This window comes from Euphorbia lathyris, chromosome 3 (genome assembly GCF_963576675.1).
Source record: "Euphorbia lathyris chromosome 3, ddEupLath1.1, whole genome shotgun sequence".
In the NCBI taxonomy this organism is placed as follows: domain Eukaryota; kingdom Viridiplantae; phylum Streptophyta; class Magnoliopsida; order Malpighiales; family Euphorbiaceae; genus Euphorbia; species Euphorbia lathyris.
Window position 1 is genome coordinate 31560471 of NC_088912.1, and position 23887 is coordinate 31584357.

Here is a 23887-nt window from a genome sequence, read left to right on the forward strand (position 1 = left end):
TTTGTGGGGTTTTATTTACAGCCCTTAGGGCTATAAATATCAGGACCCTAAAATTTAATATACAAAAAAGAATGAAAAATATACAATAAATAATTTTTAATCTAAATAGTTATTAATAATATACAAAAAAAAAAAGAATGAAAAATGTAAAATATGTAATTTTTAATCTAAATAGTTATTTGATTAAAAAAAATCTAAATAGTTATTAATAATAATAATACTATTAACATGTAAATTATTGAAATAGTTGAAATAGTAGGGTATGTATTTATACTAAAATTACGTAACTTACTGAACTTTAAATTTTATTTATGCATATTTTAAGTTCAAATCATGGTTGTAAGAACAAAAGCAAACCGTTCGGTTCAACCAGTAATAATTCTGAACAGAGATAGTTCAAATTTTTTAATTTTTAAAAATCATCTAAAACCGCTCAAACCAACCGCTTGAACTGAAAATTTGATCTTTTTAGATTTCAAGCATGTTTATTTATAAAATAATATAAATATAAATTTAATTATAGTCGTAAGAACCAAACCGAACTGTCCAGTTCACCAGTTCTTTTTGATACCAAATTAGCGGGTCAAATATCAGAAAGAAGAAAATAATTTGAAAAGCTCTATAAATTATAGATTCCACTAAGATTAGACACTTAAAATACTAAAACTCCATATGATGTTTATATTCATTTCTTGCTGCAAAGACATGCTTTAGCCATTGTTTCTAATGCAAATTATATCAACCGAATAGAAAATATTACATGCTAAGATAAAGTCTTCTGAAAACAAATTATATTATTTCACATCATTAATCATCTTCATATAGTCTAGAAATTCCAAGTCCTTCACTACCTGCACTCAAATGCCAAAAATCACAATTCAGGTTGTCTGTACCATAATCGTTTATATTATCTCATATGACTTATGATAGTACATGATGTAAACACAATAAAAATGATAATAGTATTAATCGGGTTATCTCTATATTTCGTAATATCGTATCAAAAATGCCATCTAGAAATGTCTTATAAAAATAAGACTTGCAAATGAATGCAACAGTATACCTCTCAAAAGCTCCATTCCTCGATCTCAAAAGCTCCAACCCTCGATCTCACGTTCACTTACTTCAAACTTCCAACAAATAAGATAAAAGGTCAAGGTCAATTTTCATGGCATAAAATCGGAAATTATATTCATTTTCTATAGCTAATATATATATAATGAAACAAATTTATTATTTAATGGAGAATTCTTAGCTATAACATTATATATAAGAAATAGAAAGAGTTGTATAAAAATTTCATATATACCTTCAAATCCTTTAGTTTGTAAAGGACTGTTTGAAGATGATCTTCCATTATTTTGATCTTTTCAAGGCTCTCAACATTATAAGGATTCTTCCAATCCCTACCAAAAGTAAATTAATACATATTAATACAGAATGTTTCTTTTTCTTTTTATGGGGTTTTTTTTTTTTTTTTGTAAGAGGATAGGTTCGGATCCACAACCTCCCACCTCTTATTTCAGAGCTGTACCGAGCTATATTCCTTAGATACTACAAAGTGTTTCTAATGCATTAAAAGCGGAGAGACACAAACTATGATATTTCGATCAAAGCGAGTAATATTTAAATAATATAAGACCAGACTATTATTATAATGTAACAGTAATAAAACATAAAGCAAACCTCAGAAGTTCTATCTTCTCAGCTAGTTTCTTTTTCAGCTCGTTCAGCTGTTGCGTCTGCACCTGTTTAAATTGGACACATTTTAAGTATTTAATTAATTTTATAATACAAAATTAAAGGACTACAAAGATTTCTCAATTTGAAAAGAACATATATATACATACTAAGTTGTTCGCGTCTGCAAAAAAAAAAAAAAAAAAAAAAATTACAAAAAACATATGGATAATACAAAATGCATGGTTAGGAATTAGAAAAGTTCTGCATATCTATATCTATATCTATATATATATACCTATCAATTGTATGGTTTTCTAGATCACCACCATCTAAGTCCAGCTTTGCATACGCCTTCTTAAGCGACTTTCAAATATAAAGGTTATATTAACATATTAAATATAAATCTAAAAATGAAAATATAATTACTTTTCATTTAAGTAAATGCATACCTTCATAGTGTATGTCTTCCTGAAAATTTTAATAAGAATAACTTAGCAATTGAATGGGATATTGGCTGAATATTAATCATTGTAACTAAAAATATAAATATTATGTAGAAATTGGTGATTTGTTTTTCAACAGAACTATTTATGCTGAAGTGATCAGTTCCATTAAATTTTAAAATTCATAATTATTTGATGATGGAAGACATTATAACAATAATAATTGAAAAGTAAATAGAAAAAATAACAATTATCTTTTTGCTTTGTTTAAAACTATAATTGTTTAATATTTATATAATAACATAAAAGAGAGATAAGTCGCACCTTCGTTCTCGGTCTTCCAAAGACAATTTGCAAAGCTTGTCTAAGATAGCACTTAAATCTCTGAAACATTAAATTCAATAAATTAAGTTATATATTATACAAAAATCACATATTCTAATTTACCATATCACACATAAACATTTATATATTTAACCTCTTGAGCCAGTTTTATATGCTTGTGAAACTCAATTAATGGAAGGATAAATAATTTATTAATTCATGTATTGTTACCTAACACAATATTTAATCTTCTCTTTAACTTTTTTTGTTCTTTTCAAACAGTTTAGTCTTTTTATCCATTGGTGAAATCTCAACCATCAATTTTAGATAGATCAGGGGTGATCTAACCAAATAATAGGTAAGGGGATGAAAATAAGCATTTCGGAGAGATCAGGGGGCAAATGTTACTAAATAATAAGTCAGGGGCCAAAAACCAAAATTTTGGAAAGATCAGGGGGCAAATATAATGAGATGGCTAAATAATAAGGAAAAAAAAGGATTACTTGTCATGGCCAACATAATGAGATGGCTTTCCCGTAGGAGAGAACATGACAACAGCTACATCAACATCACAGAGGATAGCAAGTTCTTTGGCCTTCTTCAAGAGTCCAACTTTCCTCTTTGAATATTTGATTTGTCTTGCCTTCACACTGTCCAATCTTGTTATTTGCAACTTCTTTCTTCCCATTTCACCTTTCTAATTTCTGAAACTGAAACTGAAAATGCATAAGTTAGGAAAACCATGGTATTATATACATGTGAAACTTCAGAAGAACTAATTTCAAATTTAGTAATTAAAATCTGTAGATTTTGGTGCAGTTCTTCTGGACCATTGATCTTCATCATGCAATGCCACATGTTCAAATTGGCAGACAATAGAATCCACTGCTCTAATTACCTTGGCTAAAATGTATCAACTCATCTTTGGAAAGTGAATTTGTCCTAATCTGATACCAATTATATATAATCTGCTAAAGTAACAAAACAAAAGAAAACATAATCTGTACATCAAAAAAAAAAAAAACAACATAATCTGCTAATGCAATGCCACATGTTCAAATTGGCAGATAATAAAATCCTGTGCCAATGCCTATTAATTAGCATGACTAAAGTGTATTAAGTCATGTTTGGAAAGTGAAATTGTCCTAATCGGTTACCAATTAATATACTAATCTGCTTAAGTAACACAACATAAAATAAAAACATAATCTGCTAAAAAAATTAGGGATATTTTTTATATTCAATATGATAAATTAAAAAAATAAATTCAATTTACAAAAAAAAATATATATAAAATATATCATTTTTAATCTAAATAGTTATTATTAATAATAATACTATTAACATGTAAATAAAAAAAAAATAGTAGGGTATATATTTTATACTTGTAAGTTCAAATCACGGTTGTAAGAACCAAACCGAAACCGTCCGGTTCAACCTAGTTCGACCGAAACGGTTTCAGACTAGAGGTGGTTCCAATTTTTAATCTTTAAAAACCGGCTAGAACCGCTCAAACTGACCGATTTAACAGTGAACCGGTTGACCTACTGAGCAATTTGGTCCATTTAGATTTCAGACATGTTTACTTGAAAAAATGTAAATTTATGGTTATAAGAACCAAACCGGACTGTCCGGTTCAACATAGTTACATAGTTCAAACGGAACCGGTCACAATTCCAAACTGAAGGTTGTTCGAATTCTTAATCTTTTAAAAACTGCCCAGAACCGCTCAAACTGGCCGATTTAACCGTGAACCGTTGACCCAAAGTCGGTCAAGCGGTTTTGTCTGGTTAGATTTCAAGCATATTTAGTTAAAAAAAATTACGTTTTAACAGAGGTAGGATTCAAACCTCTATTAACCAAACAATTTAAATTTTGAACAAACTATATACAACTTAACTGTTGATAAAAACAATAAATCAAACAGCAGCCTAGGCTTAAGCCATATTGGCTTGTAGCGAGGGATCCCGTGTTCGAATCCCCCTATTAACAAAAAAATTGTTTTTTTTTTATTAAATGCTGATGAAAAAGTACCCAATCAGACGGCACAACTGAGACCACTTCATTAAACCGGTCATTTGAGCGGTTCTGACCGGTTTTCAGAGATCATCAGTGGAAAAAAATGTATTTGAGAAACGCGACCCAAATGATTACTTTCTGTCGGATTTTTCTGTACTGTTAAATTATTTACAATACAAAAGAAAAAGGATTGAATGGAGTACTATACCCGAGCCTTAAAGTTTGGAGAATTTTTATCAATTTCTGATAATATGGCATCCATTTTTTGCTTAAAATCCGCTACAATCGTTTTCCTTGTCAGAAGGTCTCTTATAATCAAGAAAAGGTCTGTTCAGTTAGCTCAAATCAAAATATGGGCCTGGAGTCGAGTCAATAGTTGTTCTATCAGTTCCTCCTGTAAGCCAGCAAAAACGATGTCAGTAGCAATTTGATAAACAGCAGTTCAATCTTAAAATTATGATTAAAATGTATTAACCCGAAAACTTCATATATGACATTATTACAGATATATTTGGCCAAGTAACCAACAATTTATTTCTCTTTTTTGTGAGCTTTGGAATTTCTAACATGTAATCCAATTATTTGATCGTCTAGAAGGGCTCCGTGTTCCTACCTCACTAATCACCTCCTTGCTGTGCCCTTTCAAGTTCTGAACTCTTACCAAGAAGATCCTTGCCTGTGAAAATAGATGAATAGAGCAGGTATATACAAGAATAGAACGCAAATGAATAATTCCCAGACCTTGGGAATAGTGGTTTTACAACCTTCAAAATTCTTTCTAATGCAAGATATTATATCAGAGTAAGTTCAAAACTGGCAGAGGATCAGGTCTGTATAAATATGGCATCAATTTATTACTTTGTCAAAAATATATTAAGCTAATTACATCAACGAAATCTAATTACAAGTTTATCATACCTTTCCTTTAGTGTATACAAAACTACCATCCACTGCCTTGAATTTAAGATACTTAGTAACATCAGTATGGATGAGAACTCGAACCATGTTTCCGTTGGCAATGATGAACTGCGAAAAAAAAGAGCAAATATAAAGCATTATTAATATTAAGTGAGTCAAAATTCAAAAAGATAGAAATTGTGATATGTACTCAAATGACACATACCTTAGGTATCATGTCAACGTTATACTCCTTAAACCGAGGACTTCTGGAGGTTTTTCATCTCCCCTAATGCGCATCCAAAGCTACAATTATCAACAACTTCAAAAAGAGGATCAGATTGATACAAAATACAGTCATAATAAATTAACAAATTCTATATCCTGACAATGAGAGAATATACCTGATTAAGATTAAGAGAGGTTGATTCACCTCCATAGTAGTCCTTTCGGTCCATATGCAACACCTATTTTCAGAGCAAGATTCAGTAAAATGTTGAATAAATATGTGCCTATTATGAAAATTCAGGAGCAAAGCTTCTAGAGACCAAGATCATTCATATCAAACCTCTCTATATCATATGGAAACCGGATCATGAAGTGTAGATTTGAGACAAAAATATATAATCTCTTCTTATAATTAATTCAATTACTGTGGAGTAGGAGATGGACACAAAAATATTAATATCGGAATCTTCGAAGTGATTTCCACTCTCCAGCACTCAAATAACTGCAATGTGGTACTATGAACAAGCAAGACCTATTAAACTCAATCTTAGCAATTACTAGCAACGTTCAAAAGTCAAAAGTTTAATTTATTGATTTCTATCACTTTATATTAATACTTATCATATGTATATACTATAACTTATTTCATGTATTCTCAATAAATACAGTAACTAGTGAATGGTTTTAATTAATTTGCAGGTTTTGAAAGACTATCAACACTTACCAATTTGGAGATTCTTTATTTACGGTTTAACAACTTCAACCACAACAGTATCTCACAATCTTTGACTGCTCTTCCGTCTTTGAAGTATTTATATCTGGAGGGATATATTCTGAATGGAACAATTAATAAGTGATTAATCAATGTTCTTTTTAATTTGCAGGTTTTGAAATGCTATCAACACTTGATTTAACTTACAACAACTTCAACAATAGTATCTTACAATTTTTTACTGCTCTTCCGTCTTTGAAATGCTATCAACACTTGATTTAACTTACAACAACTTCAACAATAGTATCTTACAATTTTTGACTCCTCTTCCGTCTTTGAAATCTTTTTTCCTGCATGGAATAATTAATATTTGAGGTGAATTCCTTAAACCTTGAAAACCAAAAAATTCCATCCACACTTTTTAATTATAAAGTTTTGACTCTGATATAATATCTTGTCATCTCTCATGTGTGTTATTGATTTACAACTGTATTAAAATTATTTTACATAATCTCTTACTCTGATTTACAAAGGAATTATGTTCCTCAAAGTAAGTTCAAAACTAGCAGAGAATCATGTTTTTAATGAAATTCTGATAAAAGAGCTAATTAAGGAAAAGAATTAAAATTGGAAACAGGCTGAGAAGGAAAAGCTAACATTCAAATGCAGCAGGTCTTCTCTGGTTTCATTGTTGATATCACCATTAGCATTCTGTAACAACAATACAAGTTTATGAAACAGAAACCCCAATTAATAAATATAGAAATGAAGAACTATTAAGCAAGAATCACCAACCGAACCTCTGAGCGAATAAAAACCACAATAACTTCTACTTTAAACAAAATTAACCACTTCCACTGACATTCATAAACACGTAAGTACATCCAAATTAACCATATGGAAACTAATATACTACAAGTTAAGCTAACATGTTTCTCAATCGTCAAATGACCATACAACTGGTCAGTAAAACAATAATAAAAGGTTTTGCAACAGCAAATTCTTCCGAACTAAAGAGAATCCATCCAACTGAAAGAAAAGAAAACATTCAAGTATGGAAACAAAAACATATTTAAGCTATGTAGAGATAAAGTTTTAAGCTATCTATAGATGAAGTTGAAAATTAATGGATAGAGGCATTGTAAACTTTAATTTGGATTATCCATAGGGAAAAACAACATCACAACTTTCCAAAACATATTTATTTGAAATATACTAATCTATTTTACAACTCAATTGGCCTAATTCCCAAAGATTTGGTTATTCGGAGTTTGATTTTGATGTTGCTGTTACAGATCTTTTCCACTTCATATTGTCATATTTATGGAAGTCAGTTTACACAAGTAGGTAGATGCAAAGAAATTAGGGAATCAACATAATATAGATGAGTACATTTAACTGAAAATTTCATTTAAATTAAAATCACCTGATCATCGGCAACCAGCTGTGGAGATAAGAGGCAACTGATGGTAGAGAAAGACGGCAATGCTGGTCGGCTGGGCAGATGGAGAGTTGCGGCACTATATTTGATTTGGCTGCTTCCACAAATAAAAACAGCTAAACAAGAAGGAAGTGAAGCTGCAACCTCCAATGACTGCAGTCCAGGTGCACAACTGTCGTCTAAGCTGCTGAAGAGTCGAAGCTGATCGACTCCTCTTGTCAAATTAGTTTCCCAATCTGAATTAAGAGACATGATTGATGGTCGTCGCATTCTAGTAGAAGCAATCTCCATTACTCAACAGGGATTCCTTGCTCTCACCTCATTGAATACCTCACTAGGCAAAAGATTATCCCTCAGTTTCCCAGTAACTATAAACAGTAGATTCTGTACATTTATAGACTCACAGTTATCTGGAGAAAGAAAATGAAATAATAATAATATAAACAAAAGAATTGCAAATATTAGAGGATGTACCAGTTAACGAGTAATGAATTTTACAGAAACTGAAATTTTGTAGTCTATATGACAACAATTATCACCAAAATATGTCAATTAAACAACACAAGTCAAGTTGAAATTTAGTAGATTGTAATACAACAAGATAATATACTAAGGACACTAGAAATAACAATGGACTGAGTTGTCCGGATCACATCAACAATTTCATATAGTGACCTAATATATTTAAGATGTAAAAAATCGCTAATAAACAGAGCAGACTCACATTAAGGAAAACAACTCATTAATAAACAAATTAGTCTGAAATCTGATAGAAAATTAGAACAAAATATTTTAAACCTTGCTTAAAATTAATTGACATGCAGCTCTCTAAACTGATTCATCAGTACCTAGTAGTGATGCATATGAAAATTAAGCATATGAGTCACATGTAAAACCTTCATAACAATAACAAATCTATAGACTAACGATTGCCTACATGTTGCATGAAGTTTCAACTTACAAAAGAGCCAATAACTGAATAGACCAAGAACAATAATAAGGCATAAAGAGGATCTATAGCATTGCACATGTCTCGTGTTCATAATTTCAATTAATTAATAAAAGCAACCTTTTAATCCAAATACAGAATAAAAAAGGAAGATACTAACAAGCAAGGAAAATGATAATGAATCATAAGAACAAAACTGACCTTAAACAGGGAGTTGAGAGAATGGTAAACTGGAGAAACGAAGAGATAGAAGAGCGTTAGGGAAATAGAAACCAATATCAGCAGCAAGAAGAAGACACATGCCTGGTGAAGGACAAGGAGAAGTGGCGTAGAAGATTAAGCGAAAGACAAAACTAACCCTCCATAAAGCGACGACGTTTTGATGTGCGGGGGGTTAAGTACGCAAATGCCCATTGGAGGTGTTCTTGTAGCGGTTGAATTTGAGGACAAAATGCAATTTGAAATTGTTGACAACTGAAAATCTAGTAATAACTTTAGGAAACAGTATAATATTTCAAAATTAAAGAAGCTGTAATACAATATAAAAAGTAATATCTTATTTATATGCATTCATTATTATGCAAAACTAGTCGAAAACCCGTGCGATGCACGAGGTATGAAACTTTTATATAATTTAGATAAATAAATAAATTGACATATTTACTTTTAAATAATTTTATATCATGCTATGAAAAAATTTTATATTATGTATATTTTAAATTAATATATATTTTTTAATGATAATTCAAATTAAATTAATTTTAAAAATAATTGACTACTTTTTTATAGAATTTTAACTAAAGATGAATGATTTATTTATTTTTACAAAATTCAATGATTTATACTTTTTAGGAATTTTAATACATTTTCATATTCCAAATATTCTGTGAAACAATAATAATAAAATAGCAGATTAATTAAGAAATATATTAGAATATAATAAAAAAACCAAAAATTGAATTAAACTATAATTAAAATTAAATATTATATTTACGATACAAAAGAATTACAATATAGGTTAAACAAAAATTGAATTAAACTACAATTAAAATTAAATATTATATCTATGATACAAAAGAATTACAATCTATGTTAAAATGAAAGCAACATCAATATATTATTCTATAAACTATTACAATCAATACTTTTCTAATGTTGCATATGAAGAAACTTTATCAATTCAATATGTTACATATAAAAAAAATAAAATTCGTAAGAATTAGTCACAAATTCATCTTGATGATAATTATTTTGGTTGATGGAATTTCATTATCACCAAGTATTCGAATTCAATTATTCATTCTGCTACAATAACCCAATATATCTAATTGAATCAGTTTAAGAGATATCTCATCAAGACATTCGATCAATTTGTTCTTCATTTTTTCACTATATAGAATATCAGACATACTCGTAGATATCACTTATTTGACTTCATTAATATTTTCTAATAATTATATATTCTTGAATTTTGTAAGTAAGAAAAACAAACAAAAGAATTGAAAAAAAAAATGAAGGGACGAAAAAGTTAATTAGGAGAGAACCATCTTCCTCTCGGTTTTTTTTTTTAAATAAGAGAGAATGTCGAGACATAAGCGTATAAAGAGGAGAGTGAAAATATTTTTTGCCCATTAATTAAACATTTTATTTTTTCTTAATGAAGTATTAAGCCCATAAATTAATTTTAGTTAAATAGAATTAAATCGCAATTGTAACCACTCAGTACAAAAAAAAACGTTTTATAATTAATATGTGAAATTAATTATATTAATTAGAATCATTATGCTCAACATTTGAGAATTTGAAGAGATTCAAATAATAATATGTTCTTAATTAATATTTTTCAATAATTTGTCCTATGATCATATTTCATTTTCATCTGTTAAAAACTCTTGAAATACTAACAATTTTGTACGAACCATAATATAATAGTTAAAAATTATATAAGTCAATGTTGCAAAAGCAATTATATCAATATCCATAATTAATGTACATTTTTAGGATTTTGAGCATCAAAATTTATTTTTATTTACCTTGATTTTGAATTCGTATCTACCATAATCCACATTCTTCAAGAATAAACATTTTATCAAGCGTATTAGACGCTTACAGTCTCATTGTCTAGAAAATTGGGAAAAAATAACTTCTTGATAATAATAATAATAATAATATAACATAATTTATATTGAAATAAACTTCATTGTAAGTATAATATTCCAATATCTCTGTAATATTTTATTTAATATGTTTCAAACTTCAATGAACAACTATCGTGTGAAACTTTATATCTATTTGTACCAAAATACATAAAAATAAAAAATACAATCCATATCAATTAGCTAAACTCAAACTAAAAAAATGAGTGGATTTCAACATGTTCCGAATTAAAAAAATTAATCTAACTTCAATTAAAACTAAAAATTGAGTTCATAAAAAGCCGAAAATCTAAATTTTAGTTAGATTTAACAATCAAAACAATAACACCTAGGAACATATACTAAAAAAGAATGCAAATATACAAAATCTTTATTTTAGTCATTTTGAAAAATAAATAAATAAAAAAGAAAACATGGATAAAGTAGCGAGAGGTATGGAATCTGGATAACGACAGAAATGAAATTTCATCTCTGAAAGATGAAACTATAACAACAATTGTTTAATAAAAATAAAACAACAGCATAATTGAGAAAACCAAAAATTGAGTTCATATAAAGCCGAAAATCTAAATTTTAGTTAAGAGTTCATGTTTATTTTAGTCATTTTGAAAAAAAAAACAAATAAAAAAGAAAATATGGATAAGGTAGCGAGAGGTATGGAACCTGGGTAACGACAGAAATGAAATTTTATTTCTGAAAAATGAAACTACTATTGTTTAATAAAAAGAAAACAACAACACAATTGAGAACAAAAATAACTACAACATATGAAAAAAAATCGAATAATTACCTTGAGAAACATAAGAATTTCTTGTAATTTTTGACATTTTTGTGTTTTCGGTTTTAGTTGTTCATGCATCTTCTATTTCTGTCGGATTTCTTCAATTGAAGCTATCAGTTTGGAAAAAAAAAAGAAAAAAAAAAGAAAACAAGGATAAAATAGGGAGAGGATAGAACATGGGTAACAACAGAAATGAATCTGAAAGATGAAACTATAACAACTATTGTTTAATAAAAATAAAACAACAACATAATTGAGAACAAAATAACTACAACATATTAAAAAAATCGAATATTTACCTTCAGAAATATAATACTATCTATCGTGACCAATGAATATAATGGTGGAATATTATCTATCATGTTTTATATAGAAGTTTATTTGTGAGTTTTGGATTTCTTTTGCTTTGTGTTTTTTCATCTTTCCGTAACTCTTGCTTTCTTTTATTATTTTAATTAATAGGCTAGTAATTATTTAATATATTATAAATATAAATTTGTTATTTTTAATTAATTAAATATTTTTAATCTGATTTTTTACTACGTTGACAACTCATCAAAAATACCTCTAAAACGCTTCTTCTCATTTCTCTCTGCTTCCGTAATTATATATTTTTAATTAATTAAATATTTTTAATCTGATTTTTTACTACGTTGACAACTTATCAAAAAGACCTCTAAAACACTTCTTCTCATTTCTCTCTGCTTCCGTAATTATATATAGTATAGATAAGAAGCAAAGAATTGCCACGTGGGTTGTAAATGCCTTAAATAAGTGTAGCAAACTAGCAAATTAATAAGTGGGTTACTAAACCTAGCCACTAATTTATACTTCTAGCCCCGTGAATAAACCGAACTACCCTTTGCACTAAATTTGAAAAAACCCAAAACCTCTTAAGAACCCTATACGATTTTTGCTCAAATCCGGACAAATTAGTGAATCGAATCATGGATGGTGACATAAACCGTAAAGGAAAAGCTAAAGTGGTAAGATTTACAGCTTTATTTCGTTGATTTTTAGATCGAAATGAATCTGTGGGGGCTTTTATAAATTCGCCAGAATCGCAGTCGGGCGTATGAGAATCACGCCCGATCTGCGGTTCGGGCGTATGAGTATCACGCCCGACCAGTGGTGCGGGCGTGATAGTCACATGCCCGCACCAATGGTAGGGCGTGATACGCATACGCCCGAACCACAGGTCGGGCGTGATGCTCATACGCCCGCACCACTGATAGGGCGTGATGTTCATACGCCCGACCAGTGGTTCGAGCGTGATTCCCTTACGCCCACGTTGTTTTTTTATAAAAATTTATATTATTTAAAATTTTAGTAATTTAGTGTAATTTTATAATTTTAGTTTAATTTTAGTATAAATTTAGTATAGTATTAGCATGATTTTTACAATTTTATTAATTTAGGGTAATTTTATAAATTTAGTATAAATTTAGTATAAATTGAGTATAACTTTAGTATAATTTATTATAATTTTATAATTATAGTATAATTACAATTATTTACAATTGTATTATTTTAGTATAATTTTATAAATTTAGTATAATTTACATTATTTACAATTTTATTAATTTAATGTAATTTTTTTTTGTAGACGGAGCGGCCTACTAGGGGTGGGAAATCCATCCTGTCATCTGCTCGTCGTCTAGATATGGACGACGAGGATGATACACCACGACATACGAGATTGCGTGGTATTGATATTTCCGGTCGTAGGCGGAGAGTGGCTGCGACGGACCAGTTGAGGAGGGGATCGATTGTGGAGCAGCCCGATATTGATGGATCGGAGGGGGCGACCGATTTTGATGATAGAGAGCCTGATAGCGATTCTTTTCAGGACTACTTGGATGTGGCAGCCCGGGCAGTGCGACAGTCTGCAGTTGCACATGATCGCGAGGTTGAGGAGAGCGATGAGCAGTCGACCCCGGGGAGACAGCCGATCCAGCGCGTAGGAGGTCGTTTTGCGAGTACAGGTATTTTTTATAATTTTAGTATAATTTTAGTATATTAGTATATTTTAGTATATTAGTATATTTTAGTATATTTATAATTTTAGTATAACTTTAGTATAATTTAGGTATAATTTAGTATAATTTTAGTATATTTTAGTATTTTAGTATAATTTTAGTATAATTTAGTATAATTTTAGTATAATTTTAGTATTTTAGTATATTTTAGTATAATTTATTATTTTAGTATAATTTAGGTATAATTTAGTATATTTTAGTATAATTTAGGTATATTTTAGTATAATTTAGTATAATTTAGTATAATTTTAGTATATTTTAGTATATTTTAGTATAATTTAGTATAATTTTAGTATATTTTAGTATTTTAGTATAATTTAGTATATTTTAGTATAATTTATTATTTTAGTATAATTTTAGTATAATTTAGGTATATTTTAGTATAATTTTAGTATATTTTAGTATAATTTAGTATATTTTAGTATAATTTATTATAATTTTATAATTATAGTATAATTTAGTATAATTTAGTATAATGATGGTGTCCGAGTCTCCCCTACTGACGGGCTTCATGCCATGTGCATGATGATGTTTGGGGTGAGTCAGGCTGAGCTTCTGTTGCCGACCCGACATTTATGGGGTGGTGGAGGTGTATTTATTGGGGCTGTACAGGGGCTTCTCACCGAGGGTAGGGATGACGCTACTCGGGCCACAGCGTGGATGTGGCTTATGCTTGGATCCACTCTGTTTGTTGACAAGAGTGGAGATAGGATTAGGCCGGCCCATCTTGCTGAGGTTTACAGCGGTGTCAGCGGGGCAGCTGGACTATCATGGGGGTCTGCTACACTAGCCATGTTGTACCGGCAGCTGGGGATAGCGAGCAGAGGACACTGTTCAGGTATATGCGGATGTTTGACCCTACTGCAGGCATGGATATACGAGTATTTTCCGGTGTTCCGGCCGCATAGAGGAGCTCACTTGATCCCAGCTGACCATGCTCGTGCACTGAGATGGGAGGTCGGGGTACCAGGCAAGACGACCGCCCGACTAGATACCATACGCGGGCAGCTGGACCGTATGACGGCAGCAGAGGTATTTTATAAAATTTTAGAATTAATGTAAGTATTACTTATAGTATATTATTATTTTTTATTGAGTATTATTTTTTTTCAAGTGACGTGGTTGCCTTATGGTCCTGTCCCCGATGATGATCGGCTTCGAGTGTCATACGCCGGTTGGATACGGTGTAGAGACATCGTCGAGCCGTATATGCCCGATCGAGCATTGCGACAAGTCAGATATACTCAGCCTATCCCAGCTGAGCGTTATTAGACCTGATAAAGCAGTACGACCATGGAGATCTATAGTGTATAAGCTCACGCATTCCTTAGTCACAGTTGAGGATACCTGACGGAGATTTCCATCGGCTCGGGGCATTGATTGGAGGAGATGCTGACCAGTTGGATACGATCCCACTGCCTGTGATCCTGCTTATATGGACTGGTATAGGCAATATTCGCATCCCCATCTCCTTCATGCACCACAGGCTGGACCGGTACAGCATGCTCGCGCCAACAACGAATATGTAAGTTTATTATTATTTAATATTATTATTTAGTATTAGTTTATATGTGTTTAATTTTTAATATTTATTTATTATTTTTTTACAGTGGGTTAGCTGGTTGTGGCGTGTCACCCAACTATCGGCTACCCACCGATCTGACGAGGATGTTCCACGCATTAAGAGGGAGATGGATGAGTTTATGGATGCGTGGCGTCGGGCGAGCTGAATTTTTGTTGTAGAAATTCATACATTTTAACACTTTTTGTTGTAGATATTATATTTACTCTTTTACGTTTATAAATTTTTATGTTTATTAATGTTTATTTTAATTTTTATGTTTTTAAATTTTATTTGTTAAGTACAATTCTGTAGTTACGGGTTTAACGGCCTATTTACGGGTTTAACGAACTATTTACGGGTTTATACGAGTATTTTTTTGCCAATCCGACACGCGGGCGTGTGGATATCACGCCTCACCGCGTGGTCGGACGTGATAGACACACGCCTCACCGCGTGGTCGGATGTGACAGCCAACTGCCCGACCTTGCGGTGAGGCGTGGGGCTATCACGCTCGACCACGCGGTGAGACGTGTGTCTATCACGTCCGACCACGCGGTGAGGCGTGATATCCACACGCCCGCGTGTCGGATTGGCAAAAAAAATAGAAATTCCCCTCCCCAAAACCCATGAAAGGGCATTTTCATCCTTTCATGGGGCTAGGGGTGGGAATTTGGGGCTGAGTTTAATAACACCCATTAATAATCTCTTCTACATTGGGAATGAGGGTTGGTCCGAGTGGTAAGGCATTAAACCTCTGCTTGATAGGTTTGAGGTTCGATTCCCCATTCTGTCAAAATTTAGCCTTCATTAGTGTTCATTACCATGTTTGGATTAGTCTATTGCTTTTTTTTTGAATGAACGCTGGGACTCGAAGGCAGTCCGGAAATCCCAACTAGGTTGGCACCTCCGGCTCAGCCAACAACCCAAAATTTATTAATAAAGGAAAAAAGAATGTAAGTTACAAGTAGCGAAGAGAAGGAAACAAAGAAAGCCAGGGAACTAAAACATAGAATTACATAAAGCGGACATGAGCAACATTGGCTATGTCATCAAACAGAAATGCCTGACAGAATTGCGGGGCAGAGTTCCACCAGAAGGTGTCAGTAGCTAGTTGTCCGTAGCTTGCTAGCCTGTCAGCAGCCTGATTACCCTCTCGGTATATATGAGTGGCTGTCCAGGTCATAGTCCCGAGTTTAGCGAGGCAGTCCATCCAATCCCTTTTGATTTTCCACGGAACCTCTTTCACTCTGTTTTTGAGAAGGTGAACCACATAACTAGAGTCCGATTCTATCCAGAGGCACATCCAATTTCTTTCCCACGTCTTCTTCACAGCATGAGTAATCGCCCTTAGTTCAGCCACATGCGCTTGCGCCTCCTGAATTGGAAAGGCAAAACTCCCAACAACGAAACCTCGACAGTTTCTGAAAACCCCCCTGCTCCCGCATTTCCCGCGCTATCAGCGGCTCCGTCGGTGTTCACTTTAGTCCATCCCCGCGGATTAGTCTATTGCTTTTATCGTAATGGAATCACAATTACAATATCCAATTTTTTTTACAAATTTATGTAATGCGGATTGCATAAAAAATAGGCATGAATTCTCATTACGACTAGCCCAGATATATATTTTTATTATTTATACTTATTATCCACAATTCTTATAAAACGGTGAAACATAAAATGAGAAAAACATGAAAAATGCGAATAACAGGGAAAATGTGAAAACGAAAAAACACGAAAAATAGAAAAAATGAGAAAAAGCATGAAACACGAAAAATGAAAAAATGAGGAAAAACGCGAAAGATGGGAAAAACGTGAAAATGCTGAAACAGAAAATGGAAAAGACGTGAAAAACTAAAAAAGTGAAAAAGGCAAACTAAAATGAAAAAATACGAAAACGGAAAAATGAAAAAACGAAAAAAAAAACTAACAAGTTTTTAACCATCATACATGGATGATGTTCCCATGCATATGAAAATTTGAGAATAATTGAAGTTTCTAACCACATTTGACGAAACAAACATATGAATTGTAATAATACTTACATTTCACCAATTTCTTTAAAATTTGTCAACCAAACATTATAATAGAATCATCTAGCTTTTAAAAGAGTTCATTTCCATGAAAAACAAAAACTTTGCTTAAAACACCAAAGTGAGGGTTGCGAAGTCTCTCATGTGAAAAGTGAGGGTTGCAGTGTTGGCCGGCCAGATTTCTTCTCAAAGATCTGTGTGTTCCTTTCAACCGCCATCTGTTAGTTTTCTGGTCGCTTGTCCCGGAGTCGGCCGGTTCGTTTTCTATTTTGTCTCAGATCGTTGGCTCCGATTTTCTTTCTTCTCCAATCTCTCCCATATGACGCTGGTTTCCATTTTCTACTCTAATTTAATTCTCTAAGTCGAGGTTCTGGGTCTCTGAAGGTCTTTCCATAGAGGATTCATTAAGTAATCTTTCTCTCTCTGATGATGAACATGATGCCCTTGATTTTTCTAGACCGTCTTCAAACCCGATTGCCAAAAAATCAGGATATCTCTCATTGGTCGTTTCCTCACGGATCGCAGGGTCAACATAGCGGCTATGAAAACCCGATTGTCGTCCCTTTGGGGGCCTAGTCGTGGAGTGGCAATTTTTGAGGCAGATCCTAATTGCTTTGTATTTGAATTTTTTCATGAAATTGATCGGGCTTGTGTGAGTGCTGGATGTCCCTGATCCTTCGATAATCACCTGCTTATCATGTCAAAATGGAAAAACGAACCTTCTCCTAAAAGTGTTCCTCTGTTTGAAGCAGCTTTCTGGATACATATTTATGATTTACCAGTGGGTTCAATATCTGAGGTGGTAGGCAAGTAGATTGGAAACTTCATTGGGAGGTATCAAGAGTACGATATGAATAACAGCTCGAGTTTTCACAGGCAATTTATGCGTATCAGGGTTCTTATTGATGTTCGGAAGCCCCTCAGGAGGTGTAAGAAGATCAGGAAAGGTCAGAATGATTGGTCTTTCATCACTTTCAAATACGAAAGGCTGACCATATTTTGCTATATTTACGGGTTACTGGGGCATACAGAAAGGTTTTATGAACAGTTGTTTACAGTGAAGCCTGAGGAGGTTAAACGAGAGTGAGGAGAGTGGCTGAAAGCCTCGGCTAGAAGAAGTGTGGAGGTTGCAGCATTGAAATGGTTGTGTGACCCAGGGGGGTCCTTCAATAGAAAAAGAGGCATGAAGTGGGGCTAGAGTTTTAACTCAGTCGAATCATTCACAAGGGGGCCTAGCCTTACAAAATCTGGAGGGGGTAAGGCCAATGTTAATAGCAGTCATATTCAACCATAAGCTGGTATTGTTGGTGGGGCAGGTGAGGATCCTAATAAGGAGAATGTGGCTGTTCTGAACTCGGTGGTGGATGAGTCCACAATGCTGATGGATAGTGAGGATGAAGGTCTTGAGTTGGCAGAGGATAGAAAGAGAAGGCGTGTTGTAAATAGAGATAAAATTACCTTGGGTTTAGCCCCTACTGTGGTCAGTACGCCAGTGAATAGTGCTAAGGTTATTCAGAATGTACTATTTCTATTACATCACCGGATTTAATGTCTTCATGAGTATCAGAAGCGGCGAGGCTTGAAGCTCAGGTCCACCGAGAGCCGTGAAATGCTTAAGCTGGAACTGCCGGGGTCTGGGGCAACCCTAGGGTAGTTCATTCTCTCGGGGATCTAATTAGGTCTAGTAAACTAGGGGTGGTTTTTCTTATGGAGACTCTTGTGTCAAAGGGATCCATTGATAGCTTGTGTCAGAAATTTAATTTTGCAAGATCCTTCTCAGTTAATTGTAAGGGTCATAGTGGAGGGTTGGCATTATGTTGGGAGGATACCAATTTGGTCTCTATATTTTCATATTCAGATCATCATATTGAAGCTCATATTCATGATATGGCTGAAGGGTACTGGAGGCTCATTGGGTTTTGTGGTTTTGCAGATAGGAGTCAGCATCGTTTCTCTTGGTAGTTACTAAATCAGCTTTGCTCTACGTCTATTCTACCTGTTGTGCTTGTTGGTGACTTTAACTGTATTCTGGCTCAAGACGAGAAGCTAAGGGGCCCTATCTATCCACAATCACTTATAGACAGATTTAAGGAAGCTATAGAGGTAAATGATTTGACAGATTTATTTCTCCAGTGAGGGCAGTTCACATGGGAAAAGAGTCGAGGGTCGGCTTTTTTGGTCTGGGAAAAATTAGATAGGGCATTAGCTTCTACTTCTTGGTGTTCTTATTTCTAAGGGTATCGGTTGTCAACCTTGGTGGTGGCTTATTCTGACCATGTTCCCATACTACTGGAGACGGAAGTGAAGGTGGCTACCTCAAACCCACGAAAATTCAAGTTTGAACAGGAATGGCTTCTTGAGTCAGGCTTCTTGGATTTTGTTCGTTTAGTATGGGTCAGGGATCGTCATCTCAACTTAACGGCTAAATTGGCTGCTTACACAAGCAGCATGGAACAGTGGGGGAAGGATTATAATGTACATTTCCAATGGTAAATAAAAGGAAACAAATAGGTGATTTTCAGTTTGGCTGATAAAGTTGATCCTAGTTCAGTTCATAATTTTTTTGAGGCTAAACGTCAACTGAATTCATTACTTGAGGCTAAGACAGTGCACTAGAGGCAAAGGGCTACAACCTTTTGGTTGCAGGAGGGGACTAGAATTCCAAATTTTTTCACGCATGTGTTAGAGCCAGAAAAGAACAAAATGTAATAAAGAGTCTACGGAATGAGGAAGGTATTTTGGTTGAAGAGTCTACACATTTAAGTAACCTCATCTTTGAGTATTTCTCCTCCATCTTTACTCCGCCAATATCCCCATCTTATGGGATTGTCGAAGTTGTGTCGCCTTTATTCATTAGTGATATGAACAATACTCTCACTACTCCCTTCACTTATGAAGAATTCAAGACGGTGCTATTTCAGATGCATCCTGATAAGTCCCCGAGGCCTGGTGGTTTGAGTCCAGGCGTTTTTCAAACCTTTTGGCCTGATATTAGTATGGATGTTTTTAAAGCATGTGTTGGGTATCTTAACCGAGTTGAATTCCCTGCTAACCTAAATGACACAATTATTGTTCTCATCCCTAAGGTTAGTAGGTCGGAGTACATCAAAGATATTAGACCAATCTCATTATGTAATGTGTTGTACAAACTTATCGCTAAGGTTTTGGCTAACAGACTTAAGGTGGTCTTACCTGAATTGATTAGCGAAAATCAGTTAGCTTTCGTGCCAGGTAGGTCTATAACGGACAATATCATGGTCGCCTTTGAGTCTATTCACCACATCAAGAGGAAAAATATAGGCTTACATGGGGAGGTAGCTTTCAAAATTGATATCAGTAAGGCCTATAATAGGGTGGATTGGGGCTTTTTACAGGCAGTTCTTGTTCAGATGGGTTTTCAGGAGATATGGGTAAAATGGATTATGTTATGTGTATCTACTGTGGAATATTCTATCGCTTTGAATGGTCGGTTTGAAGGTCCCATCAAGCATGGAGGGGGTTAAGACAATGTGACCCTCTCTCGCATTACTTGTTTATTATTTGTGCTGAAGTGTTGTCTAGATTGTTGTAGAAAGCAGAGTATGAGGGACAGATACACGGATGTTCGGTTGCAAGGGGTGCTCCGTCTGTTTCACATCTATTCTTTGTTAACGATAGCTTCCTGTTATTTAAAGCTAATCTAGGAGAATGTCAGAAAATTGCCAAAATTCTCAGTTTATATAAAGCTTCATCAGGGCAGGCGGTAAATCTATGTAAGTTGGGTGTTTATTTCAGTCCCAATGTACCTCAGGATTCAAAATTGTCGATGTGCAACATCCTCTAAGTCCATGAACCACTCGAAACTGGGTGTTATTTGGGCCTCTCATCTCTGATTGGGAGATCTAAACCCGCTATATTTGGTTTTCTTAAAGAAAGATTAAAAAAGAGGGTGAGTCAATGGAGTTTGCGGTTTTTGTCATCGGTGGGTAAGGAAATACTTCTGAAGACGGTTTCTCAGGCACTCCCCACCTTTTGCATGAGTGTTTTCTTGCTTCGTAAATCAACTTGTACTGATCTCCAAAAGATGGTGAATTCTTTCTGGTGGGGCACGAAAGCTGGGGGACAACATCGAATTCACTGGTTTGATTGCCAACGACTCAGTCATAGCAAAGAAGTTGGAGGCTTAGGTTTTCATGACTTGCAGAATTTCAATCTAGCACTTCTCAGAAAGCAAGGATGGAAGCTTATCCATGAACCCCATACAATGGTTAGTAAGATAATAAAAGCTAAATATTTTCCTTCAGGGACCTTTCTCAAATTCAAACTGGGCTCTAATCCTAGTTTCGTTTGGGGGAGTGTGTGGTGTTCGATTGGTGTGCTTAAGTTGGGGATCCGTTGGAGAATCGGTGATGGCAAGTCTGTGTCGGTATGGAGGGACCCTTGGCTGCAGGAGGAGGGCAGGTTCCGTGCGAATTTGGAGGCGGTGGAAGGCCATGAGGAAGCGGTGGTGGCTGATCTTTTCATCCCGGGGACCAGAATTTGGGACAGAGGAAAGCTAAGTAGACTATTCTGCCTACCAGTAGCTTCTCAAATTAACAGTTTACTAATTCCATTCAGACAGGTCAAGGATAGGCAGATATGGCACTATACGCGGACGGGGCTCTATTCAAGCAAATCCGGTTATAAAGCGCTATCTAGTGGTCATGTTGGTGATGGATTAGTGTCAAGGGGATGGAAGCACCTTTGGGATTTAGCCTTACCATCGAAGGTGAAATCCTTTCTCTAGAAGGTTGGATCATGAAAGGGGTCAAAAACCCCTATCTTTAGGTACAGTTTTTAGGACGGTTTAGTTTAGTTTTCCTTCAATAAACGAGCAATTCTCGTATTTTTATGCATGTGTGTGTGTTAATTGGATTTTGTATATATTTTATTTACTTTTGTAGTTTGAGGTCATTTTCTGATCGTTTTTGGGCAAATACTACCAAATTAGCATGTATGTTAACTTTCAATTATTTATTATTGCTAAATGATCCACCAAAAGTCGCACCAAATGGAGTTTTTACTCAAATCAAACGATTGGTGGGTCAATTTATCCTCTGAACTAATGTCGTTTGGAGTTTATGTGCGTGTGCAGGTCAAAACAGGAACAAGTTCGGGCAAAAATCGCGTCTCGGGGACCCCCGGCAGTCACTCGGAGCGTTTGGGAACTTATCGCTCGCTAAAACTAGCAATTTTAGGCCAACTCGGTGAGCTGGACCTCGGGAATCAGTCTTTTGACTGATTCCCAGCCCCATGATGCCACGACTCGACCCCAACTCTTCCACCTGCAACAGGAAAAAAATTCGATTAGATTTGGGACTCAAACCACAACTATAAATAGGACTTGGTTAATGTAAATTAGATATCTTTCATTATTTGTAAAACCCTAGCTTTCCCCCATGAAGAATCCTCTCCATCTCCTCAATCTCCTTCATCCTCCATTGAAGAACACTCAAGCTCCACTCCCCGAGGATTATTCAAGGTTCCATCCTTAAGTCCTAGGAAGACGCCTGAAGTGGTAGATAGGTTCCCTGAAAGGGATTTTCTTACTCTTTTATATCTTGTTACCTCTTGATACAGTCTATGAATCCTAGGCTCATTGTAACTTCGTGACAATTTCTCCATCTTTAATATTAATTCAAGTTTCTTGTTTGTTCAATTGTTTGTATGATTTAATCTTTGTCTCACGCTTTGCTTAATTGGTTTAACTCATTCATAAATCCAAATACATAGTTGGCACATATTGCGAGCTGAATCTGACCTAGTCAAAGCATGTAGGATTGATGACCCTGCGGAAGATTAAGCCCAAATTACTGAGCCTTAGAGCTAGTTTCAGCCTTACAATGGAATCATGCACTAGGAACCACAAAAGGATAAGTAGGGTTAATCGCCTTAGGCAAAAGCGACTTAGATTAGGTTATCAATTGATTAGCAAATTAGGTTGAATTCAATATTATCACATCATACCACATCCCTTCGGGTAATTACATTATTGAAAGATCACCTAGGAGTAGAATAACTTAGCTATGAGTAGATTAATATAGAAACGAAACCAAGCTTAAACCCCCCAAAGCCTAGATAACACTAGAACCCGAATAGCTCGATACTTGCAGGAGTAAATCCTGTGGATTCGATACCTAGACTTGTCCATATTATTACTTGATAACGATGGAGTACACTTATCCCTTAGTGAATCTATCAGAACTCTATCTGTAGGTGCATCAACATCTAACTCCGAAGTCTCTAATTGGGGATAAATATCCAAATGTATTTGGATATCCCGAGTCCACCATATAATATTTTCCTACAAATTATGAGAAAAAAAAATTACAATCTATGATATGTTTGTTATGGAAATCAAAAAATTATAAATATAACTTTACCTTCAGGTGGATGCGAAAAACAATATTTTGAATCAGATAAAGAATCTTTCCACACTATAACATCATGCGCATTTCCTTCCCATCCGACATTAATGAATTTAAAAATTCTATCAAATGAACAACAAGCCAATTCATTCCAACTTTTGTTTCCATGGTGATCTCGAAATGGCACACCTTCCTCATCACTAATAATTGCTTTTATATAAGTTCCACCTAGAGC

General features: G+C 34.0%; 1 protein-coding gene across 10 annotated transcripts; it reads right to left on the reverse strand.

Moving 5' to 3' along the window:
* Positions 1-647: 647 nt before the first annotated feature.
* On the reverse strand, positions 648-9013 carry LOC136223616 (agamous-like MADS-box protein AGL65). 10 transcript variants are annotated; one of them, XR_010686037.1, is made up of 18 exons: positions 8898-8986; positions 7733-8157; positions 6964-7017; positions 6539-6656; positions 6319-6427; positions 5771-5833; positions 5593-5688; positions 5388-5495; positions 5083-5145; positions 4678-4863; positions 2954-3166; positions 2451-2510; positions 2133-2151; positions 1979-2046; positions 1851-1864; positions 1687-1748; positions 1310-1406; positions 1089-1130 (listed from the first exon to the last, which is right to left on the reverse strand). XR_010686037.1 is itself a non-coding variant. In XM_066011722.1 (17 exons), the coding sequence occupies exons 11-16, from the start codon at positions 3136-3138 to the stop codon at positions 1089-1091; spliced, it is 465 nt and encodes a 154-aa protein (XP_065867794.1). In that variant the 5' UTR covers positions 3139-3166; positions 4678-4863; positions 5083-5145; positions 5388-5495; positions 5593-5688; positions 5771-5833; positions 6319-6427; positions 6539-6656; positions 6964-7017; positions 7733-8081; positions 8898-9013; the 3' UTR covers positions 648-851; positions 1064-1088. The 10 variants fall into 10 exon arrangements, 7 of the variants coding, with proteins under 7 accessions (XP_065867794.1, XP_065867792.1, XP_065867796.1 ...); XM_066011722.1 differs by lacking the exons at positions 1851-1864; positions 1979-2046 and adding an exon at positions 648-851 and having other exon boundaries at positions 1064-1130; positions 7733-8081; positions 8898-9013; XM_066011720.1 differs by lacking the exons at positions 1851-1864; positions 1979-2046 and adding an exon at positions 648-851 and having other exon boundaries at positions 1064-1130; positions 7733-8131; positions 8898-8989.
* Positions 9014-23887: the final 14874 nt, after the last annotated feature.

Bases quoted from the DNA above. Each gene is read 5' to 3' on its own strand.
- LOC136223616 (XM_066011722.1), bottom strand. From the start codon at position 3,138: ATGGGAAGAAAGAAGTTGCAAATAACAAGATTGGACAGTGTGAAGGCA. The intron at 2,511-2,953 runs GTAATCCTTTTT...TTAATGTTTCAG, and splicing joins CATTATGTTGGCCATGACAA to AGATTTAAGTGCTATCTTAG. The intron at 1,131-1,309 runs GTATATATGAAA...ATTTGTTGGAAG, and splicing joins ACAAACTAAAGGATTTGAAG to TTTGAAGTAAGTGAACGTGA.